At 33.0% G+C, this 26,874-nt stretch overlaps 1 protein-coding gene across 1 annotated transcript in view; it reads right to left on the minus strand.

Annotated features, from left to right (window-relative positions):
- Positions 1–23,991: 23,991 nt before the first annotated feature.
- The window catches only part of LOC140450933 (E3 ubiquitin-protein ligase ZNF598), a 31,309-nt gene continuing 28,426 nt past the window's right edge, over positions 23,992–26,874 (minus strand). Inside the window, exon 7 of the mRNA XM_072544630.1 lies at positions 23,992–26,285. Within this exon, the coding sequence (XP_072400731.1) occupies positions 25,058–26,285 (1,228 nt within the window). The 3' untranslated portion in view covers positions 23,992–25,057. The remainder of the gene's footprint in view (positions 26,286–26,874) is intronic.

Here is a 26,874-nt window from a genome sequence, read left to right on the forward strand (position 1 = left end):
GAGATTTCTTCAAATTTCTCATTGTTCTGAGTACATACTTCGTCGAATCTTCTAGAAACCTTTTCGAGTTTCTCGTCGTTTTGTCTAGCTATTCTTTAATAATTTGAGACGTTTCATCGAATCTTCGTCATTCTTTCGAGAAGTTTCTTCAATCATTCGAGACGTTTCATCGAATCTTTTGGAAACATTCTCGAATTTTCCTTCAATTATTTTAGTTAAAACGGCTTCATCTGCTGATTGAAACTGGAATGTCTCTGGGTCGTCTCCATTCTTGTTGAGAACAGTCTTCAGTCGTTCTTGGAGTATCTTCTTGGACCCGCTGCAGTCTTCATCGCGTTTTTCTAGTTGCTCACGCAACTGATCACTACCGAACTACGCGGATGTTCCCGACGAAAAATATTTTTCAAAAGTCTTTTTCAGGAGTCACTGCTGAATTTATTTTTTAAATAAATCAGTTCTCATACTGGACACCAACTGTACCGTTTTTAAATAAAACTAGCGGTTCTAATTTATATAAATATATTTATTTATATGTTTACAGCACGATTATATCTTATCAACTAAACTTTAACTCCTAGAAGGTATGCTTATATACAAAAGTTATTATGTACTATACTTTGTTTCAAGTTAAGAAAATAACATTGAGCTTATGGAGATCAGTGTTGCCAAAACTCTCAGGCAAGTGTTGTTATTAGATTGTCGATATATGATTCATTCTAATCAGAGCCGTATTCAGCACTGTGTAGTTGTAGTTAATTAATTTCACTAATAAAAGGATATGTATAGTTGAATACAAAATAATGCATTATAAATACTTGTTTCTTTAATTTACAGATATAGGTATGTAATTATTATAGGATAATAAAAATAGTTAAATTTTATTATTGTTTAACATTACATAAATATTTATAAACGCTTTAGATAAGATGTAACTAAAAAAAACAAGTGCAGCTTTAATTTTATTTACATGTAAGTAATAACAACAATTACATACATAAAAATTTTTCCTTGTATACAAGGTGAATCACCACTAACGGAACGGAAGATTACAGCGAAAGAGTAAAAAAATTTAAAATTGTTTAAATTATTAGTTTGTAAGTTGATAAAACTACATTTTAAAATTATTTTGAAATATACAGGGTGTCCCAATAAATTTCGGCGTATCAAAGTTATTTTATCTTATTACCTAATTTTCACTTTTGCCGGACTATTATTTACAGACTTTTCGGATTTGGCACTTTGTGTCCGCCGATTTGCACCCTATCACATAATTTACTCACTGCGTATTAACATCATCCTCATCTTCTCTATCATCGCTATCACTTTCATTACTGTCACTGTCATCTGTCACATTTATTACCACAGGATCAATATCGTCCATCAACCCGTCAATAACCCAAAATTTTTGCTCTTCCTTAATAGAAAGTTTACAATAATTTTTCCAGTTTTCCACTGTTACTATAGCAAATGCATTTCTTATTAATTTTTCCATAGCGGCGGTCTTAAACTCTGTGTTATGTGAGGCAATATGTCTTTTTATGTATTTTTCTTTGTTTGTGTTTACAACTTCAATGAGCTCTGATTTTAAATAATCTTCAAAAAACACATCTTTCTCTAGCAACCTTAATTTTATCTTTATTGAAGGCTTGTGTCGGAATCACTTCTTCTCTCCTCGAATGGTACAAAGCGTTGTCTATCACCTCTGGAAGATTAGGAAGCAGCTTTTCCTTAAACCAATGTTCAAATATAGGACCATCCATCTCATCATGATAGTCCGCTGAGTTTTTTTAGCTAAAAACCAAAAAGCAGCACCTTCTACAAAGCCCAATTCGCTACCCGGATGCACTATAACAAATCGGGGGCCTCGTTGTGTCGACTGTTTTAGGCTTGTTGACAACCCCTTAACAAACGCATCCCTGGTTGAAGTCACTGAGAGGTCCTTTCTTTCTTTAGAAACACTATGTCCAACATTCACTCAAGTTTCGTCCAAATAAACGACGGTGTATCCTTGAGAACAAAATTTTTTTATCTCACGCAAATATTGATGCCTCCATTTTAGAATATTGGGCCGTTCAATCATGCTTGACTTTACTCCTCGTTTGAAAAAAAAAACAAAGTTCATTTCATTGAGTATTCTACACATTGTTGTGCGTGACATGTTTGCTAAATCTTCGGTCTTTTTTAAACAGTGCAAAAACTTTGTTCAATCTCGGCGGTACATTTTTAAAGAAAAAACTATGTACGATGGCTCGTAGCTGCGTACGAACTACTGAATCGTAAGTGAATTTTCTGCTGTTCACTCTACTTTTGGTACGTTTTCTATGGGCCTTAGTCCTCCTTCCGCAGCTTCTTTGCGTATTTTAGAAGTAGTACTAAAACTTACTCCTGTCATAGCACTTACTTTATCGGTTAAACTAACATTTTCCCACTTCTTAAATTTAGATAATAATTAAATACATTTAAAACAATTTGTTTTGCACGGATGTCCAAGATATTCTCTTGGCTTAATTTTTTAATTTCCATTTTCAATTAACATTTAACTGTCAGAATAACTACTAAAGAACCTCAAAGCCTTATTATCATTATGTAGTCAAAGAACGACATAAAATCGCTGACATACGCACAACGTATTATTTTAAGTTTCAATTAGTAATTAGATATATGCAAAGCGGTCCGTTTAATTGCTTATCTTTAACAGCCGGTAAAATGCATGTTTTAGTTAAGAAATATTTTCTACTGATTTCCATGATTCATGGTATTCTCACTGAAAAATAGATAAACTGTCGTTACTATAATTAAAATAATATAAAATAAAATTATCTTTTGTAAATACTATTTATTTAATTAAAATCATTTTCCGTACTTTTCATCGCTTGTTTCGAATGGGCATTTTTGGTCAATTACGTTAAAAAACATTAATTTTAATTCATGTCTGTGGAAACGAAAATACAAATAATACAACCTTGAATCGTGCTTGTGTTCATCGTGGCATCGCTGCGCTTCTATCGTTCATAAGAAATACATGGCCCTATCTCCGCAATGTTATTTTCTTAACGTGGAACGCTCTATAGAATATTCTGGCATAGTCCACCTCTAATTCGTTCGAAGCGCCTCTAAGGCAGGCAGTATATATAAATATGTATATATAAATATATATATATATATATATATATATATATATATATATATATATATATATATATATATTATATATATATATATATATATATATATATATATATATAGATATATGTATATATATATATATATATATATATATATATATATATATATATATATATATATATATATATATATATATATATTTATATATACATATTTATATATACTGCCTGCCTTAGAGGCGCTTCGAACGAATTAGAGGTGGACTATGCCAGAATATTCTATAGAGCGTTCCACGTTAAGAAAATAACATTGCGGAGATAGGGCCATGTATTTCTTATGAACGATAGAAGCGCAGCGATGCCACGATGAACACAAGCACGATTCAAGGTTGTATTATTTGTATTTTCGTTTCCACAGACATGAATTAAAATTAATGTTTTTTAACGTAATTGACCAAAAATGCCCATTCGAAACAAGCGATGAAAAGTACGGAAAATGATTTTAATTAAATAAATAGTATTTACAAAAGATAATTTTATTTTATATTATTTTAATTATAGTAACGACAGTTTATCTATTTTTCAGTGAGAATACCATGAATCATGGAAATCAGTAGAAAATATTTCTTAACTAAAACATGCATTTTACCGGCTGTTAAAGATAAGCAATTAAACGGACCGCTTTGCATATATCTAATTACTAATTGAAACTTAAAATAATACGTTGTGCGTATGTCAGCGATTTTATGTCGTTCTTTGACTACATAATGATAATAAGGCTTTGAGGTTCTTTAGTAGTTATTCTGACAGTTAAATGTTAATTGAAAATGGAAATTAAAAAATTAAGCCAAGGGAATATCTTGGACATCCGTGCAAAACAAATTGTTTTAAATGTATTTTGTAGCGTTATAACTGCTACATTGCCTGCTTTCTTTCTTATGTTAATATATTTCGTTAATTCTATTCTCCAATTTCCATATCTTCTGTCATAATTCATATTCTTCTATATCCTCCATTGTATCTCTTATTTTTCTATATATTTTCTCAGATATAGATTGTATCAGAATTATGTCGTTACTTAATTGATTCATTATTCTCTTTTCATTTTTACTGGTATTTGGTATAAAATAAAAACCAGTTGGCGTCCAAATCTATCTTCTTTATATATATATATATATATATATATATATATATATATATATATATATATATATATATATATATATATATATATATATATATATATATATATATATATATATGTGTATATATATGTATATATATATATGTGTATATATATATTTCAGTATCTACCTTTCCTATTTTCTTAATAATCATCATTTTTATCTTTTACTCAAGTTTCTAAAGAATGAATTTTATTTTCATTTCTATTTCTGTTACTTTGGAACGAGAGGTGCCATCTTTATTCTCTGTTTAGTTTAATGCTAGTGACAAAGACTCCTTTTTGTTGACATTTCCCCCTTCCCGTTCGATACAAAAGTCGATATAATGGCTTTTATTTCTAAAAATGTCGATTTTCTTCATGACTTTAGTATAATAACCAATTGTTGTGTCGTCTCCTGAATTAGGAGGTAAGAGTTTAATATATTTTATCGGTTTCCTGATTCTACCTGTTGTATAAAAATCTTTTTATAATTTTAACTTTGAAAATTCTAATCTCATTATTTATGATTATCATATGTAAGTAGGTACATATTTTTGTGGATGTTTCTTGTGTTTTTTTTATTTCTTATAATAAAAAATTAGCGATAAGAAATATATAGTTTCTTTGATATACATAGTATGTAAAAGTTTTACGAATATTTTTACAGTTTTAAATATTGAATTTAAATCCTTAATAATATCTTTTGATTTTAATAATAATTAACTTTTGACAAACTACCATTTCTATATAGAAATGTTTCTAAATTCTAAATTATCTAACTTTTCAATAAATATATCTTGTCATTTTTACCGAATCCGCTTTGTAATTAATATTAGAATATTTCAGTAGTAAAAAGTAATTACCATTTGCTTAAAAATATTATATATCCCTACTTTTACTTATTTGCTACATAAATAAGAATTGTTTCTCGACTTGCTTGGGTGAATAATGATAAAATTTTGTTAAATTTGATTGGTCACCTATTCATCCCCCAAGCAAGGTCTCTCATTTTGGTTTCACCATTTTCTAAAGCAAGGTGTGTTTTTCTTCATTTTAGTCAACCTCCGGGATACATTTCTCAGGTGCGGGTCAATTTATATTAACATCCAGAAGACCAACCGGCCTGAGAATGGCACTATCATTCCAATAGGAGAGTTGACTCCAGGGGAAGAAAATCCACAACTAACAACATGGCTTGCTAACAACCATAGCAGAAAAGACCAGGATAAAACCTAGGATTTGGTGACAAGCATTTTTCCTTACTATAATGTAACACTGTAGCAAGAAGTCGAATAATTTTTATTTAAATTCAACCTAATATTTAAACATGTATTTTTCTACCTTTTTTTTTTGTTTAATATTTTAATAAACATGTGTTAATTTAACTGTGTATTGTTTCTTCTTTTTACTTGTTTGCGTGTGTTGCTCCAGAGTAGGCCATATTCACGTCCTGAGTGAGCTAGCCAGGGAGTGTTTCGTATAACGTCTAATGTAGCAATTTTGCAATTGATACATTAGGGGTTATGACGTTAAAAATTGGTCCCAACGGGAAACGATTTGTCGCTCCAACGTTGTTAGGGATGTTAGTCAGGTTGTAGCAGCAAACTAAGGTTGGCGGTTACAAGTTGACAACAGCAGCTCAACGTTGGGAAGTTACAAATTGAGCCTCGAAGGATTACAAATTGGCACCCAATGAATGTTCGTTGGAACGTTACAAATTGGTGCCTAACGTTACAAATTGGCGCCCAACGTAATATACTCTGAGTAATGCATACATTCTTGTATTTAGTTGAAACAATACTTTTATATTTTCTTGCTATTATTATCTTTAACATTTTTCTTCCTATTTTGAGTAGTAAATTTATTAAATTTCAGTAAAAATATCTATCTTCTATCTTACTTACTTTTTATACTTATTTTTTTTATCTAATTTTTACTGATAGTTTTTTTTGATCACCAACCTTTTTTGTCTGCTGGTTATCATTAACCTTGACAAGTTCATGTGTTGTTGGGTAGTGTTAAAACTTAATTAAATATAAAATAGTAGTTTTATATTATTTTCGTAAATTTAATTATCTTTATCTTTAAAGTTGATTTGGTTACTTGTTGGTTTACATAAATTATTGTTTTTTAAATAATCTTACAAAATGGCTACCATCAACCCTAAGCATTTGAAAACTGATGAGTTAACCTATGAGTTAATTATTAGAGATCTTGAGGTTCCTTCTACTGTCGATGAGAAAAGAAGAGTCCTTAGTGGAATTTTGTCTCAGGAAGCATCAGACAGAAGCTTCTCTGAAACAGTTGTCCCTCTTGAATTTGAGCAAGACCATAATCAGGCCTTGGCTACTCTTGCTGATTTATCTAGTATCATCGATGAATTTTCAGGTAGTAAGTCTGATTATAGGTACAAATGTATTTGTTCTCGTTTAACTCATTTGTCTGGCCGTGTATCTCGTCTGAAGACCACTTCTTCAACGCAGGAAACACTCAAAAGACAGTTACGGAGTAAATTATTGTCAATTGAGGGTGTGCTTGTGGAAAAACTTAATCTTCCTTCAGAATCTACTCCAGTTAGGGTAGAATCACATACTGCATCTTCAGTAGTGAAGTCTGTGCCCATTTATAAATGGGGAATTCAAAAGTTTTCCGGCAAACAGCCTTTGATTCCTTTTCTTGAACAAATTGAGACGCTTAAAATCTCCAGGAATTGTTCTAATGATGACCTGTTTCTTTCTGCAGGAGATCTGTTTGATGGCAATGCTTTCACTTGGTGGCATAATCATCTTCTTAAAAAGACATTTCAGTCATGGTCTGACTTAGTTGCCGCTTTAAAGGAAACTTATCTTCCGGCAGATTATGAGAGGAATTTGTGGGAACAAATTCGTTCTACAAGGCAATCTTTTCGAGAACCTGTATCTACATTTATCTCTAATTTTGAAGCTCTTTTCTTCCGTTTACCTTCTGTCGTTTCAGAGAAAGATAAAGTATCTGAAATTAGACGTGGTCTTTTGCCAGACTACATCAAAGCTTTGGCTTTGCACGATATAGACACTGTATCTGATCTTACCTCTTACTGTAAAAGAATTGAGTCTGCGTTATCTATACCCCACTTTAATAATAATAATAAGAAATTTTCATATGAAACAAATTCACTTGATGAAATTTGTTGGAATTGCAACAAACGAGGTCATGTGTATCCTCACTGCAGGTACCAGAAAAATAAATTTTGTTATGGTTGCGGTTTTAAGAACGTTATTAAGGCACATTGCCCCAAATGTTCAAAAAACGAAGCGCGAGGTTGTTCGATAGCGGACAGGAATCAACCTCATTGCAGTCAAATGTCTGCATCAAACCTAAAAGGGAAGAACATACCAGGAAAAAATTTGAAGAAAACTTCAAACAAAGGACAAGAGTAACATTTCAACTACCACCTATTATTAAAACGCGAGCTGAAACTTCTGATTCTAATTGTGATTTTAATCCTTTACCTATAGACAAAACTCCCATAGATACAACGCACAATGTTTCTTTAAATCCTGCGAATATTTCTTTTCCGTTGATTTCAACGTCTGATACTTTATGTAGAACTAATCCTCTTCTCGATATTCGTACACAGGATAATCGACCATATATTTCAATAAATATTGGCAGTGAAACAATATCTGCACTTGTAGACTCTGGTAGTAATGTCTCTATTATTGGCTCTCCAGCCTTATTTCTTCTTAAGAAGCTGAATTTGCATCTTCACTATGATATTTCAGTACAGCTAACTACTGCTGATGGTAATGTCCAAAGTACCTTAGGTTATGTGTTTTTACCTGTTACCTTATCTGGTAGCACACAAAAGTTAAAAGTTTTAGTGGTTCCTTCTATCTCACATAAAATGATTTTAGGTATGGATTTTATGAAATTGTTTAGAATTTCTTTGGATTTCACAAATTTTTCGTATAGTACAGCTAAACTGTCAACTTGTGTTGTTAATACTATAGTAAGTTCAGAGAATTTATCCACCCATCAGCTTTCACAACTACATTCGGTAGTCAAACTGTTTAAGGAAATAGGCCCAACAGATTCTATTGGTAGAACCCACTTGTATACTCACCATATAGACACTGGTGATGCGAAACCAATTAGGCAAAGACAATATTCTCTTTCGCCTGCTATGCAGAAAATTCTCAACGAAGGAGTTGATGAGATGCTTAAGTTGAAGGTCATCGAACCATTAACAACCAGTACACCTTGGTTGTCTCCTTTGTGGTTGGTTCCGAAGAAAGATAGTTCCTATAGAGTTTGTTTTGATGGTCGAAAACTTAATTCGATAACAGTTCCTGATAGTTACCCCATGCCTTTAATAGATTCAATCATATCTAAAGTAAGAGATGCTAAATTTATTTCGTCAATCGATTTAAAACAAGCTTTTTATCAGATACCTTTGGGTGATCAATCCAAATTAAAGACTGCATTTACAGTTCAAAATAGAGGTTTGTTCTGTTTTAATGTATTACCTTTTGGCTTAAATAATAGTGCACAAGCTATGTGCAGAGTTATGGATTCAGTTATAGGTCCTTTACTGGAGCCTTATGTTTTCTATTATCTTGATGATATTATTGTTGTTACTCCTGACTTTGATTGTCATATCAAAATTCTTAAAATGTTGTTTAAGAGACTTAAATATGCAAATCTTACAGTCAATTTTGAAAAGTGTCAGTTTTGTAGACCTTCTCTTAAATTTCTTGGTTTTGTTGTAGATCAACAAGGGTTAAGAACTGACCCAGCTAAAGTAGAAGCTATTTTGGAATATCCAGTTCCAAAAACTACTACTCAAATTCGTAGACTTATCGGATTGATAGGTTATTACCGTCGATTTTTGAATAATTTTGCATCCATTTGTACTCCCATTTCTGATTTACTCAAGGGTAAAAAGAAAGGACAGTCTATTGTTTGGACTCCAGAAGCTAACTTAGCTTTCAGTCAGATTAAACAGGCACTAACATCTGCTCCTGTTCTTGCTAGTCCAGACTTTGACAAGCATTTTTATCTTGCTTGTGATGCAAGTGACACTGGTGTTGGGGGTGTATTATTTCAAAAAGAAGATGGTTTAGAGCATCCTATAGCTTTCTTTAGTAAAACTCTTTCTAAAGCTCAACGTAAGTACACTACTACTGAGAAAGAACTGCTGGCTATTTTATTATCTATTGAAAAATTTAGGTGTTATATTGAAGGAAGTGAAAACTTCACTGTGATTACTGATCACTCATCCTTACAGTGGTTATATTCCATGAAAAACCCTTCTCCTAGAATTGCCAGATGGATAATGAAACTATCCTGTCACAAGTTCACTGTCATTCACCGTAGTGGTTCTTTAAATGTTGTGGCTGATTCCCTTTCTAGAATACCTGAACAAAATCCTGAAATTTCTCTTTTAGATTTATCTAATCTTAAAACAGATACTTGGTATGATAATATGGTACAAAAAAATCCAGATCAATTTCCTGCTTTTAAAGTTCATGGTAATGTTCTTTACAAGCATATCTTTTCAAGGAATAAGTTTTCAGATCCTTCCCCAGAATGGAAAATTTTCGTTCCGTCTCCTCACAGAAAAGATATTTTGAAACTCTTTCATGATGATGCTACAGCTGCTCACCTAGGAGTATATAAAACGCTCTCTAGAATCACGGAATTGTATTACTGGCCTAGAATGAGACTTTATGTCGCAAACTATATCAGTAAGTGCAAAATCTGTGCTGCTAGTAAACCAGGAAATGTACCTCCTGCTGGTTTAATGGGAAAGTACAGAGATATTAATTTTCCATTTCAGTTTTTATCTGCTGACTTATTAGGCCCTTATCCTAGATCTAAAAATGGAAATCGTTTTCTTTTAGTTGTTGTCGACTGGTTCACGAAATTTATTTTTGTCCATCCAATGGCAAATGCTACCTCTACAGCTATTGTTAAATTTATTGAAAATCAAGTTTTTCTTATCTTTGGGGTACCACAAATTTTCGCAGTTGATAATGGGAAACAGTTCGTTTCCAATGATTTCAAAAATTTAATGAATAAATATAAAGTACAAAAAATTTGGTATAATGCGAGATATTTTCCTCAGATAAATCCTACTGAGAGAGTTAACAAAACTATCTTAACAGCTATTCGTTCTTTTATACATGATAATCATAAAGATTGGGACAAAGAAATCTTTAAGATTGCCCAGGCTATTCGCCTAGCCAAACACGAAGTTACACAATTTAGTCCTTCGTTTCTAACTTTTGCCAGAAATATCCCTTTGGACGGTTCCTTCTTTGGTGCAATAGAAGACAAAGCAAGCAATGTCATTAATATTAATAACAGGCTATTCGACCCAAGACCACTAGAAAATATGTCTTCTATTTTCAAAGAAGTGCAAAAGAGAATACGTCACTCTTATGCGACGAATTCTAGCAGGTATAACCTTCGTAGACGTGATGTCAAATATCACGTTGGTGATAAAGTCTGGAAGAAAAATTTTGTCCTATCAAAAGCTGTCGATGATTTCTCTGCAAAACTAGCGCCAAAATTTGTCCCCTGTATTGTCAATAAAGTTTTGTCTAAATTAGTCTACAATTTAAAGGATCTAGATGGAAATGATCTTGGAAATTTTCATGTCAGGGATATCAAATTAGATGTCACTGATTCTAGTGACGATGAAAATCAGTAATGCATATTAAAAATATATCTTTTGAGTAAAACTTGCAGTTATACTACTATATCTTACCTTTAAGTGACATTTAAACTTACATATATCTTGTATTGCATATATTTTAAATTATCTTCTTATCTCTTTTGTTAAGCCTATACATATTTTTATTACCTGCGTTAACAAATATCTTCGTTATTTATGGACTTTTCAATAAAATATTTAGTTATGAGAACCTTTGCTAGAAAATTTATCTACTACCTTTCACAAGTTTGATTGTTATTTACTTATCTTTATCTTCGTTTAATAACACATTATCTCTTACCTTTGCAAGTTAGCTACTTGTATTACCTTTATGGTGTTATTAAAACTATTGCGGTAATAACTTATGTCTTATGTATTTTCATACCTAGTGCAAGTGTCTTGTTTTTCCGTTGAGTGGGTTCAAATATGAGATTTGTTCGGACAAGCACATAAAAATTGCCTAGGATGATTTATCTTCGCGGGACTTGAGGTCACTGCAGGAAAACTATTAACAAGGGCGTTAATATTTTCCATTTACCCATTAGGGGTGTTGCGTTAGGCATAATTCTTTATCTTTTGGAGTGAAAGTAATCTTATGCATATATCTTCTTTTATAGAAACCTCTGGTGTAAGATTATGAAGCTTTGAAGTTTTTGATTGCATTTGAATTGTCTTTAACATTTTAAATACATACGTCTATATTTATGCAGTTCTAGTTCTATTTCTTTTGTGTAGATCCCTGGATAGTGTTTAGTGTTATAGCAATTTTATATGATATTACCACAACTTATCTTATCTTTGCTTTGTATTTTCCTTTATCATAAGTAAGCCAAATTTTATGCAGTATCTTTAATGTCTTTTGTGTAGAACTTTGACTTACTAGGTATTGTGAAGAATATACTTATCTTTATCTGACAATCAAAATTACTTGTGTTACTTAATTATCTTGATATTTACCTACCTTTAATTTTTGATACTATTTGGTACAAAAATTACTTTATCTTATACTAGCTTAATGTCAATTTGCTGTTTTATTGACTTGCCTTAGTCCATAAATATGCATATGCAATATGCCGAGAATTCATTCTCATTATCTTCTTATCTTTAATAAACAATGTAATTGTTTCCAGACCATACTGTCTATTGAAGTTTAGTCATAATAAGTTTCTCTGATTTAGTTCACAATGATTGCCCTCATCAATGCATAACTACAATGAATTTTCTTTTTCTTGAGTGTTATATTTTAATGAAATTTTTTTATTGCATTTACAAGGTAGATTTAACCTTATGCATACTACTATTTAGAAATCTGGTGTAGGGTTGTGTCTCTTTGAAATGACAATGGAAAGGTTTTGTTTTTTATACCCTCTTGTATAACTTTGCTCTGTACAGTTTTTCTGTATAGATTACTTTATTATTCTAACAGGTGCATAACGTTTGGATTTAAATCAAAGTATATTTATGACTAATTTTTCTTCTTCAGTTCAACTGAGTATAATTTTGTGCAGTTTTCTTTTCATCTTGTGTAAATTTTATACTTAATAGATGTCTAGATTGGTCTTACTAAATTTTTACTTATTTCTTTTATATTTTGATGTTTACCTTATCTTTCTTAACTGCTTATAATGTTCTACTCATACTATCTCATGCAATATATGCAACTAAAATCTAGATTAGTATTATGATAACTAATATTTGGATTTATATACCTACTGCATTACTGATGATTATGATATCTTATCTTTTATAACTTAATGATTATATGCATATCTAGTGATATTGCTAATATCATAATTACCTTGGTTTAAAATCAACTTCCCTTAAGAACTAACATTCTTGAAAGAATGTCTTTCTAACGATGTTTATCTCCATGAGTAATAGATACATCGTCCCCATATTAGTTGTTTTTGTATGATATTTATGTAATTACATATATATGGGACCGAACTGTGGTGGAGATGTACATTTATAGCACTGGATCTTCCTTTAATGGTAAGGTTGTCTTTAGGGTATGGCGTCGGGGGGTTCATAGTACACAGGACTGTCGTCTCTGAGGAGCGCTTTCGAGGTTTAACCATGGATTATGAGCTACTGCGTTCATACCAACATGATTTCAATCGGCCCAGTGTATAATCGATGTACAGTACCAAAGATTGCGGATAACCCTTAACGTAGCTTTTCTCCCTCTTGGTCTACGACCAATTTTAGTGTGACGAATACTATAATTCGTTGGGATAAAATATTTCCCTGAGTATTAACTCTAAAGCCCTGTTACATGCTGCTACAATGTATAGCACATAAATATTTGCCTCATAATTTTAGTGTGACGAATACTATAATTCGTTGGGATAAAATATTATCCTGAGTATTAACTCTGAAGCCTTGTAAGGAATTGCTATAAGGTATAGCATAGGATTATTTACCTTACAATTTTAGTGTGACGAATACTATAATTCGTTGGGGATGGAATATTACCCAGAGTGCTCACTCTAAAGTCATTTAGTGTATATAGTATTACAATACTGTAATACATAGTTTATAATTATGTAGTTAAAATTTTAGTTTAACGGATACTATAATTCGTTGGGTGATAGTCATTTATTTTTTTTGACTTAGGTTAATATAAGTATATTAATTTTTATATCTTATCACAAGTTAACCATTTTCACTTTATTTTGTTTAAATAATAGTACCTAAACTTACAAGTTATTATACCTATATCTAGTTATCTAGATAACTTTATTATTTGGTAAAGATTACCTTTATTATTATTTTGATGATCATAACATATAATGAGTTTAGTGATGAGAAAAATTTCTCAAGGTACTTTAGAAATTTTTCTACTGGGTGGTGGAAGTGTGTAGCGTTATAACTGCTACATTGCCTGCTTTCTTTCTTATGTTAATATATTTCGTTAATTCTATTCTCCAATTTCCATATCTTCTGTCATAATTCATATTCTTCTATATCCTCCATTGTATCTCTTATTTTTCTATATATTTTCTCAGATATAGATTGTATCAGAATTATGTCGTTACTTAATTGATTCATTATTCTCTTTTCATTTTTACTGGTATTTGGTATAAAAACCAGTTGGCGTCCAAATCTATCTTCTTTATATATATATATATATATATATATATATATATATATATATATATGTGTATATATATGTATATATATATGTGTATATATATATTTCAGTATCTACCTTTCCTATTTTCTTAATAATCATCATTTTTATCTTTTACTCAAGTTTCTAAAGAATGAATTTTATTTTCATTTCTATTTCTGTTACTTTGGAACGAGAGGTGCCATCTTTATTCTCTGTTTAGTTTAATGCTAGTGACAAAGACTCCTTTTTGTTGACATTTCCCCCTTCCCGTTCGATACAAAAGTCGATATAATGGCTTTTATTTCTAAAAATGTCGATTTTCTTCATGACTTTAGTATAATAACCAATTGTTGTGTCGTCTCCTGAATTAGGAGGTAAGAGTTTAATATATTTTATCGGTTTCCTGATTCTACCTGTTGTATAAAAATCTTTTTATAATTTTAACTTTGAAAATTCTAATCTCATTATTTATGATTATCATATGTAAGTAGGTACATATTTTTGTGGATGTTTCTTGTGTTTTTTTTATTTCTTATAATAAAAAATTAGCGATAAGAAATATATAGTTTCTTTGATATACATAGTATGTAAAAGTTTTACGAATATTTTTACAGTTTTAAATATTGAATTTAAATCCTTAATAATATCTTTTGATTTTAATAATAATTAACTTTTGACAAACTACCATTTCTATATAGAAATGTTTCTAAATTCTAAATTATCTAACTTTTCAATAAATATATCTTGTCATTTTTACCGAATCCGCTTTGTAATTAATATTAGAATATTTCAGTAGTAAAAAGTAATTACCATTTGCTTAAAAATATTATATATCCCTACTTTTACTTATTTGCTACATAAATAAGAATTGTTTCTCGACTTGCTTGGGTGAATAATGATAAAATTTTGTTAAATTTGATTGGTCACCTATTCATCCCCCAAGCAAGGTCTCTCATTTTGGTTTCACCATTTTCTAAAGCAAGGTGTGTTTTTCTTCATTTTAGTCAACCTCCGGGATACATTTCTCAGGTGCGGGTCAATTTATATTAACATCCAGAAGACCAACCGGCCTGAGAATGGCACTATCATTCCAATAGGAGAGTTGACTCCAGGGGAAGAAAATCCACAACTAACAACATGGCTTGCTAACAACCATAGCAGAAAAGACCAGGATAAAACCTAGGATTTGGTGACAAGCATTTTTCCTTACTATAATGTAACACTGTAGCAAGAAGTCGAATAATTTTTATTTAAATTCAACCTAATATTTAAACATGTATTTTTCTACCTTTTTTTTTTGTTTAATATTTTAATAAACATGTGTTAATTTAACTGTGTATTGTTTCTTCTTTTTACTTGTTTGCGTGTGTTGCTCCAGAGTAGGCCATATTCACGTCCTGAGTGAGCTAGCCAGGGAGTGTTTCGTATAACGTCTAATGTAGCAATTTTGCAATTGATACATTAGGGGTTATGACGTTAAAAATTGGTCCCAACGGGAAACGATTTGTCGCTCCAACGTTGTTAGGGATGTTAGTCAGGTTGTAGCAGCAAACTAAGGTTGGCGGTTACAAGTTGACAACAGCAGCTCAACGTTGGGAAGTTACAAATTGAGCCTCGAAGGATTACAAATTGGCACCCAATGAATGTTCGTTGGAACGTTACAAATTGGTGCCTAATTATTATCTAAATTTAAGAAGTGGGAAAATGTTAGTTTAACCGATAAAGTAAGTGCTATGACAGGAGTAAGTTTTAGTACTACTTCTAAAATACGCAAAGAAGCTGCGGAAGGAGGACTAAGGCCCATAGAAAACGTACCAAAAGTAGAGTGAACAGCAGAAAATTCACTTACGATTCAGTAGTTCGTACGCAGCTACGAGCCATCGTACATAGTTTTTTCTTTAAAAATGTACCGCCGAGATTGAACAAAGTTTTTGCACTGTTTAAAAAAGACCGAAGATTTAGCAAACATGTCACGCACAACAATGTGTAGAATACTCAATGAAATGAACTTTGTTTTTTTTTCAAACGAGGAGTAAAGTCAAGCATGATTGAACGGCCCAATATTCTAAAATGGAGGCATCAATATTTGCGTGAGATAAAAAAATTTTGTTCTCAAGGATACACCGTCGTTTATTTGGACGAAACTTGAGTGAATGTTGGACATAGTGTTTCTAAAGAAAGAAAGGACCTCTCAGTGACTTCAACCAGGGATGCGTTTGTTAAGGGGTTGTCAACAAGCCTAAAACAGTCGACACAACGAGGCCCCCGATTTGTTATAGTGCATCCGGGTAGCGAATTGGGCTTTGTAGAAGGTGCTGCTTTTTGGTTTTTAGCTAAAAAAACTCAGCGGACTATCATGATGAGATGGATGGTCCTATATTTGAACATTGGTTTAAGGAAAAGCTGCTTCCTAATCTTCCAGAGGTGATAGACAACGCTTTGTACCATTCGAGGAGAGAAGAAGTGATTCCGACACAAGCCTTCAATAAAGATAAAATTAAGGTTGCTAGAGAAAGATGTGTTTTTTGAAGATTATTTAAAATCAGAGCTCATTGAAGTTGTAAACACAAACAAAGAAAAATACATAAAAAGACATATTGCCTCACATAACACAGAGTTTAAGACCGCCGCTATGGAAAAATTAATAAGAAATGCATTTGCTATAGTAACAGTGGAAAACTGGAAAAATTATTGTAAACTTTCTATTAAGGAAGAGCAAAAATTTTGGGTTATTGACGGGTTGATGGACGATATTGATCCTGTGGTAATAAATGTGACAGATGACAGTGACAGTAATGAAAGTGATAGCGATGATAGAGAAGATGAGGATGATGTTAATACGCAGTGAGTAAATTATGTGATAGGGTGCAAATCGGCGGACACAAAGTGCCAAATCCGAAAAGTCTGTAAATAATAGTCCGGCAAAAGTGAAAATTAGGTAATAAGATAAAATAACTTTGATACGCCGAAATTTATTGGGACACCCTGTATATTTCAAAATAATTTTAAAATGTAGTTTTATCAACTTACAAACTAATAATTTAAACAATTTTAAATTTTTTTACTCTTTCGCTGTAATCTTCCGTTCCGTTAGTGGTGATTCACCTTGTATACAAGGAAAAATTTTTATGTATGTAATTGTTGTTATTACTTACATGTAAATAAAATTAAAGCTGCACTTGTTTTTTTTAGTTACATCTTATCTAAAGCGTTTATAAATATTTATGTAATGTTAAACAATAATAAAATTTAACTATTTTTATTATCCTATAATAATTACATACCTATATCTGTAAATTAAAGAAACAAGTATTTATAATGCATTATTTTGTATTCAACTATACATATCCTTTTATTAGTGAAATTAATTAACTACAACTACACAGTGCTGAATACGGCTCTGATTAGAATGAATCATATATCGACAATCTAATAACAACACTTGCCTGAGAGTTTTGGCAACACTGATCTCCATAAGCTCAATGTTATTTTCTTAACTTGAAACAAAGTATAGTACATAATAACTTTTGTATATAAGCATACCTTCTAGGAGTTAAAGTTTAGTTGATAAGATATAATCGTGCTGTAAACATATAAATAAATATATTTATATAAATTAGAACCGCTAGTTTTATTTAAAAACGGTACAGTTGGTGTCCAGTATGAGAACTGATTTATTTAAAAAATAAATTCAGCAGTGACTCCTGAAAAAGACTTTTGAAAAATATTTTTCGTCGGGAACATCCGCGTAGTTCGGTAGTGATCAGTTGCGTGAGCAACTAGAAAAACGCGATGAAGACTGCAGCGGGTCCAAGAAGATACTCCAAGAACGACTGAAGACTGTTCTCAACAAGAATGGAGACGACCCAGAGACATTCCAGTTTCAATCAGCAGATGAAGCCGTTTTAACTAAAATAATTGAAGGAAAATTCGAGAATGTTTCCAAAAGATTCGATGAAACGTCTCGAATGATTGAAGAAACTTCTCGAAAGAATGACGAAGATTCGATGAAACGTCTCAAATTATTAAAGAATAGCTAGACAAAACGACGAGAAACTCGAAAAGGTTTCTAGAAGATTCGACGAAGTATGTACTCAGAACAATGAGAAATTTGAAGAAATCTCTAAAACATTTGATCATATACAGAAAAATGTAAACAACGTAGAAGAGAAGATCAAACAATTAGAGACCATGATAACTAATACGAAACTGCTACCACCAGTTAATGCAGTAGTTCTAGATCCGGTAGTGAAAGAAGAATCACCTAGAGACGAAACGACACATCATATGAGATTCAAATTGTCACCATTTGATGGAAAGTCTTCTTGGTCCAGATACCTTAGACAATTTGAAGCTATTGCGACAGCCAATCATTGGACAGAACAAGAAAAGGCTGTTTCCTTGACTGCTGCTTTACGAGGAGATGCTGCAGATATCCTAAGATCGATTTCTAAGGGTCAAGAGAAATGTTACTAGACCTTGTTCACTCGACTAGACAAACGTTACGGAGATGCCCATCTACAACAAGTCTACAAGGCGCAACTAAGAAGTAGAATTCAATGATCAAGTGAAAATTTGCAAGAGTTTGAAGCAGATGTTGCTCGTATAGTGCGGTTGGCTTATCCGTAGGTACCAGACATTTTGGAAGAAATTGCTGTAGATACCTTCGTTAATGGGTTAAAAGAAAGTGAATTACAGAAAGCTTTACGACTAGCAAGACCGAAAGTTCTAGAAGAAGCGCTCGCTATTGCCTTGGAACATCTAGTCAAACTTCACGGAGCCATCGAGTAAGAACCATTGAAGAAGGCGACGAAACAAATGAAGGACGTCTGGAAGAAATGGTACGAAAAGTAGTTCGTAACACGATGCCGAAGAGACGGGAGCTCAGATGTTGGAATTGTGGTGACGTAGGTCACATTCGCCGTAATTGCAAGAAAATTATACAACAGTCGGAAAACTAGAACGGATCGACACCAAGGGGCAACTGCCGACCTCGAGAAACACAACCCCCATAGTAACTGTTAACATTACGTCCTCCGGTGGAATTCATAGCTTGTACATCGAGGGTCGTATCAATAATATATGTAGATCGTTTTTGGTAGATACCAGTGCAACAAGAACTATTGCACGTCCAGAAGTAGTACGAGGCCATCTTAAATTATCGCCTGCAACAGTAAAGCTTAAAAACAGCAACTGGTGAGATAATTAATACATATGGCGAGGCTAATATGTCAGTATCCATTGGCCAGACCACAGTGAAACATAGAGTATTAATTGCAGAGATCTCCGACGAGTTCATATTGGGGATGGATTTACTAAGGAAAGTTGGGGCTGTATTGAATATCAAAGATGGAGTTCTCGAGATCAGTGGTGAAGAGTTGCCGTTTCATGAAGACAAAGAAGATGTTATCAGCTTAATAACTACTTGTGACATAACAATACCCGGTAATAGTGAGAAAATTTTGATGACCAGACCTGATGGTTACTGCGGAGAGGGAAGTTTAATGCAGAGTTCCTAACGGCAAAAGCTTTGGTGAGAATTCGAGATGTCGTTGCTGTAAGAGTTATGAATTTAAAGGGAACTGCTATTAAGTTAAGTAAAAGAACTTTGATCGGACAGTGTGTTCCCGTGGCTTCGATTTGTTCTACGAATACTAATGAGAAATCATCGAAAACTAAGTGTCCAAAGGAGATTGTTGAGATGGTGATTAAAACGTGCCAAGATCTTGATGATGAACGAACTAAAAAAGTGAAGTCTATGCTGATAGAATTTCAAGATGTTTTTGCCATTGATAAGAAGGATAAGGGCAAAACGAGCATAGTAAAGCATAAAATTAATACCGGAGACGCTCAGTCAATCAGACAACAACCTAAACGACTTGCATTTACGAAAAGAAATGAAGCCGAAGACATCATCAAAGATATAAACAAACAAGGGGTAATTGAACCATCAAACAGTCCGTGGACATCAGCAGTAGTGCTAGTAAAGAAGAAAGATGGTTCAACGCGTTTTTGTATTGACTACCAACAGCTCAATGCGGTAACTAAAAAAGATAGTTACCCTTTGCCTAGAATAGACGATACTTTGGATACTCTTTCTGGTTCTCGTTGGTTCTCCACACTCGATCTAAAAAGTGGATATTGGCAAGTAGACATGGAGCCAGCTGATCGGGAAAAAACCGCATTCTCAATAGGATCAGGGCTTTGGCAGTTCACAGTTATGCCCTTTGGTTTATGTAATGCTCCTGCCACATTTGAAAGATTATTGGAGGCAGTTTTAAGAGGTCTAACATGAAAAACATGCCTGGTTTATTTGGATGATGTAATTGTGGTTGGAAGATCCTTCGATGAACATTTTAACAATCTGAAAGAAGTCTTTCAACGATTGCGGGCAGCGAATTTGAAGTTAAGTCCGAAGAAATGTCACATGTTTCGACGAGAAGTGAAGTACTTGGGACATATTGTAGCAAGTAATGGTGTAACAGTTGATCCTGAAAAACTTGCAGCCATTAAGGATTGGCCAGTACCAAGAGATAAACACGAAATTAGAAGTTTTCTTGGTCTATGTACATATTACCTACGTTCTTTCAAAGGATTTGCCAACATCTCCAAGCCATTAACAAAGTTGACAGAAGAAGGCAAAGAATATACATGGAGCGAAGAGTGTCAAAAAGCTTTCGAACAATTACAAATGGCTCTGATCAGTGCACCGACCGATTTTAAGCTACCCTAGACAGACAGGAAAATTTGTGTTGGACACCGATGCCAGCAACAGTGCAATAGAAGCTGTTCTCTCCCAAATCTAAGATAAGCAGGAGAAAGTCATCGCTTACTTCAGCAAAGTCTTGTGGAAACCAGAAAGAAACTATTGCGTTACCATGAGAGAATTGCTAGAGGTAGTGAAGGCTTGCAAGCATTTCCATAAGTACTTGTATGGCAGAAAGTTTCTTCTTCGCACGGATCACGTCGCTGTAAAATGGCTCCTACAGTTCCGTATTCCAGAGGGCCAAATGGCAAGATGGTTAGAACGATTACAAGAATATGATTACGAGATAGAACACAGGACTGGAAGGATTCATTTAAATGCTGATGCCCTTTCGGGATGGCCGTGCAGTGCAAATTGTAATCACGGTCTTAAATTAGAAGAACGACTTTGCCCCGTGAGACGAACCACCGTCATTGATGCTCAATGGCAGCCTCAACAGATGATCTTCTGTATAGAACCTTTGAGAACGATGATGGTACAGAATCTAAGCTTCAGTTGATTGTACCTAAAAGTAAAGTGTCAGAAGTGTTGCGTCAGTTACACGACGGTGCATCAGGTGGACACTTTGGTATTACGAAAACTCTGCAAAAGGTTCGAGAACGGTTCTATTGGGTGAACTGTAAAGATGATGTAAGAAAATGGTGCCGGAAATGTGAACTGTGTGCAACCAGTTAGTAATGGTCCAGTTGGTAAAAAGAGGGCACCCATGAAACAGTACAATGTTGGTAGTCCTATGGAAATAGTAGCAGGTCCACTTCCAGAGACAAATGATGGAAATAAATATATCCTGGTAGCCATGGATTATTTTACGAAATGGACTGAGGCCTATGCGATACCAAATCAAGAAGCTGCTACCGTTGCAGAGGTACTTGTTAAAGAATTCTTTAGCCGATTTGGTGTTCCTTTGGAGATCCACTCCGACCAAGGGCGAAACTTTGAGTCAACACTTTTCCAAAAACGTTTGTAAATTGATTGGTGTCAATAAGACCAAAATGACACCCCTGCATCCTCAATCAGATGGAATGGTCGAGAGAATGAACCGAACGATGGGTAAACACCTGTCCAAAGTTGTATCAGAATATTAAAGAGATCGGGACCAGCACATTCATTTATTAATAATGGCCTACCGCTCGGCCGTGCGGTCCGAGAATTACAACCCTTTAACATAAGATCAAAGTTGACCGGCGACCAAGCTTTAATGAATTTATGTCAAATTACGCAGAGACAAAGAGTGCTAGATTCGGCGTGACCACAGAAGTTCAGCAGGATCTTTTTAGTGTTCTGCATAACGTCTCTCTGGCCCACTGTGTTGCCCAAGATCTTGAGACGACTAAAGGAATCTCATCCGTATTTTATGAGAAGTTCGGTCGTTTAGACGAGTTGAAAAATCAGCAGCCTAAAGTTGGAAGAGTACTGATATTAGAAGATGGTCCTCGATCTTTGCTGTATATGGTGACCAGGAAGTCGTATACAGACAGGGCAACCCACGAGGATATATGGCGTGCTCTAACTAATGTGAAGAAATTTGTGTGCAATTATGAAATCAAGAATTTGGTCTTACCCAAGATAGGCCATGCACTAGAAAATCTAGACTGGAAGATTGTCAGAAACATGATTGAAGTGATCTTCCGAGAAATCGGCGTACGAATTACTGTGTTGCATTAACCCGAAGAGATCGTGTTCTTCAAAGTCAGTAGACTGTTATTTCTTCTTGAGGAGTTCATGCAGAGCTGGAGAGTCCTGTAGATTCCGCCATCCTGGGCCTACATATAGAGTTGCTGATCGGGACGCTCAGATCTAAGAGGGGAGCAGTGTAACGAAATAGCCCATCTCCGATGCATGGTATGCGTCACAATTCTTAGAAGGATGATTCTCGAATACACAATCGATGGCATTTTCAATAGCGCCTGCCTTCGAGGCGCTTCGAATGAATTAGAGGTGGACTATGCCAGAATATTCTAGTACATAATAACTTTTGTATATAAGCATACCTTCTAGGAGTTAAAGTTTAGTTGATATAATCGTGCTGTAAACTTATATATTTAAATAAATATATTTATATAAATTAGAACCGCTCGTTTTATTTAAAAACGGTACAATACAATATATATATATATATATATATATATATATATATATATATATATATATATATATATATATATATAAATATATATAAATATATTTATATACATATAATATATATATTTGTATATATATATATATATATATATATATATATATATGTATATATATATGTATATATATATATATATATATATATATATATATATATATATATATATAATTATGTATAAACCCTCACACGCTGCTACGCCCACTTGACATTAAGACGTCAGAGAGAGAGAGGGTAAAATAAAATAACCAGCTAGAGGTAATTAGTTGAGAGATCTTGTTGACATTGGAAACTGCCGACATGCTCAGTCTATCCTATAATTGCATAAGACTATGGTTAGGAGCTCCATTTATAATGTATCAATCTGTCTGATTAATCTTTTCTACTATAGTATATGCCTGATACACTAAATGTGCCAACTGTATACGTATACAGAGCAAAACAATTATCATAATTTAAATACTAGATTTATATGGTATTAAGCCAAAATGGATTGTTTTTAGATTGGAAGTTTCTCGACTTGCAATTCCCAAGGTAAAACAACTCGAACTATGGATATCTGCCTGCAAGATCGAACGCAGAGTGAGTCTATCCCTACCTATCAATTTGGTCAACCAGCAACAATACAAAACAAAGAGGTGTATAACCTTATTCTAATTTTAAATTTTAAAACATGAAACGTCAAATAAATATAAAATGTAACTTTAATTACAACCAATTGTGGCTTAATCCCATATATAGTATTTAACTTGGATATGAAACAAAAAAACAGTTTCAGAACCTCAATTATCATAATCATTTATTTTTATTCAAAAAATACTTAACATATTGTTATAAAAGTCAACAGCTACAACATTATGTACATAATTTATTAATATTATTTATTCTTGGCTTATTGTAAAAACCAAATATTTTTGCTCCTCATCTCTCATAATTTATAGTCACTATGAAAATAAATAAATAAATAAAAGATGTAATTCATATTTTTAATTAAAATAAATATTGAAAAACAGAACAATAAAATAAAAAAGAATCAATAAAGAAATAGTTTTAATAAAACATTTTAACGTCAAAATTTTAGCTCTTATCTTTAAATGATCTATTCTATATGATTTTTGGTTTAAGAATATTATTTTTCCTTTGCATTTGCTGTTTAAACGTACCCTCAAGTTTTCAACATATAAATTAAGTTATATATTAATATTGAAATAAATTCAGTTGCTTTTACTTCTTTGTTACAAAAAAACTTTTTCATATATCTCAAGTTTGTTCACTGTGATCTAGATTTTTTATTAAATTATGGTTTTCCCTATTGGAGGTAAAATATAAATCCATCTAATTTCCTTAGATCTTCACTAACGATCACTTCCAATTTTATTTACAGTTAGAGAAATTTGTCCGGAAGTAAGATATTTTTTTGGGACTTAATTCTAGGATTTTTCATAAGAAAAGCTCGGTAACATTTATTGATACGATTGCAATTATATGGTATATACAACCAAAACATATTGTATGAAAAATATAGCATTAAGCAAAAAACCAAGCCATTGTTATGACAAAAGGACTTTAAGTCATAAATTTTTTTCTATATGCCCAAAGTAGACAAAACAAAATAAAAGAAAAAAACCAAAGTCGAACTGATCCGTTAACTATGATTTTTGGAGGAAGAGTTATTTATAAATTCAAAGTAAAGATGGAGCAATATCAAATGTAATTAGAAACTTACTACAAGGCGTTGAAAAAAATAAAAGTTTTGATGAAAATGAGAGATGAAAATAAAGACTGAAAGAAAAAGTCCTCAAGAATGCAGTAAAACAGTCGAATAAACTTTTAGATACTATATCCAATTTTACCGGTACAATAAATAATCAAGAAAAACAAACTAGTAGCAAAAAAACAAAGTATAAACTACTGGGATAAAAAATGGATTTATAAATTCCAATTACCTTCTTCGCCAGTGGATGTCTACGTTTTGACTAAAGGAAAGAAAACCAAGATTCTTTTCTGCAAATACATTTTTCAACAAAATAAAATTCTGTTAAAAAATTCTTACTTTCTCCAAAGATTGTTTATTTGTTGAGCTTTTCCTAAAGTAGGAAACTGATTTTCTAAAATATGACTGTTATAATGTTCCGTCAACTCCCTCTTGAAAATAACTTGCTTGCAGTTTTCACAAACGAGCAGATGCTTTTTGCCTTTACCATCGTACGCCTTATACAGTTCCTGTTGTTTCTCCAAGTCCGGTAGGAGGACCAACAATTCAGGAAATACGTCGTCAAACTGATCTCTAAGAACTTCTTTGCAATGTTCATAATATTTGTTAGTAGGATACGCTCCGTTTCTGAATAAATCTGAGTAGGTTTTGAATTCCTTGATGCTATCGTTGTCCAAAATATTCATGAAACGTTTTATGAGGTCTTGATTTCTGGTTTGGAAATGAGCCGGTTGTATGTAGCTATTAACAGGCATTATGGAGTAGCTTTGGCCACTACTAGAAGTAAAGGTGAAATCGCTAGCTCCTAGAGCGGGAAAAGAAGAGGGGTTTAAACCAGGAGGGGGTTTCACAGAAAAGCCTGGAGGAGGTTTAGTATTCTCTACATGGTTAATTATTGCAGAAGACTCTGTTGGTGTTGTTAGAGTTCCGATTTTGAGTTCCGAACGTTTTTTAATCAAACCGTTCATGTTAGGCTCGTCATTATTATTGATGTTGTTAGTTTCTTCAACTTTGTTGGTCTCTACTTCAGTCAACTTGCCTTTCTTCTTCTTGTTTTTATTTTTTGAGTCATCGCTGATTTTCAGATCATTCAGCTTGCTCTCCACATGACTTTTTTGCCTCGAACTGGTTGGCCTACTATCGACCTTCTTACTGCTAGTATCACCACTATTTTTTGAGTTATCGCTACAAGTCTTTGAATTATTATTACTAGAATTATTTTTAGAATTTGCACTAACAATATTATTGAGGTTAACCCAGTTGCTGGATACAGGCATGGACACAGAATTCTTCTTCTTATTGAGAGTCGGAAACTGCTCCAGCGAGCTCGGAGGTAATTGAGGCGCTGGTGCCACTTTTGTAGTCTTCGGTTCTTTCTTTTGCTTTGCGGGTACCCACTTGGGCTGAACCATCGTAGTCACGGTTCCGAGTGCCGGGAAAGCTTCGGAGGAGCGTTGTTGCACCGAAGATGAGGCACTTGTGGTAATGTGAGTGGTTATGCTGCCGTTGGGGCGGTGGTTCACTTGAATGGATACTTTCGGCGTACTAGAATCTTGGGCATTGCTAAAAAACAAAAAAAAAAAGAATAAAGTTAGTAAGAAAGTAACATGAACATCTATGCAGAAAAATAAGTGAAGGTCGATCCCTGACCATATAAAGGGAAAGCAGGTGTTATCAGTATTCGAGACTATACTATAAATCCTCAATTTAGAAGAGTGATTTCATCGTTTAAACACCGAATAACCTCAAATTTAAATGTACACAGCGGCCCTCGAAAACTACCCGTTTTCTCAATTGCAATTTGCGTTTTCTCGTAAGAAATTACAGAATATATAAAGTAGTATATTTATTTGTGCTTCTCTATAGAAGACTTGACCAGGAGTTGTCGTACAGTGTAGCCAATTCTTGTTCACAAGTAGTAATTATGGTCATACAAAACCTGTATTCTTCCACGCAGCGATTATTACCGTCATAAAAATACCAAAAAACATGATTTTTTCAATAGTAAAAATTAAGCACAAAATTGTAATGAAATAAATTTTATTTATATGTTCCGTTTCGTTACATATTTAAATTTATAAAATAAAAATCGATATTTTAAAACATTATTTTTCAATCGTTTGGCAACTTTGGAATTAGCGAGGAAACTCCG

Source organism: Diabrotica undecimpunctata, chromosome 1, assembly GCF_040954645.1.
Source record: "Diabrotica undecimpunctata isolate CICGRU chromosome 1, icDiaUnde3, whole genome shotgun sequence".
NCBI lineage: Eukaryota > Metazoa > Arthropoda > Insecta > Coleoptera > Chrysomelidae > Diabrotica > Diabrotica undecimpunctata.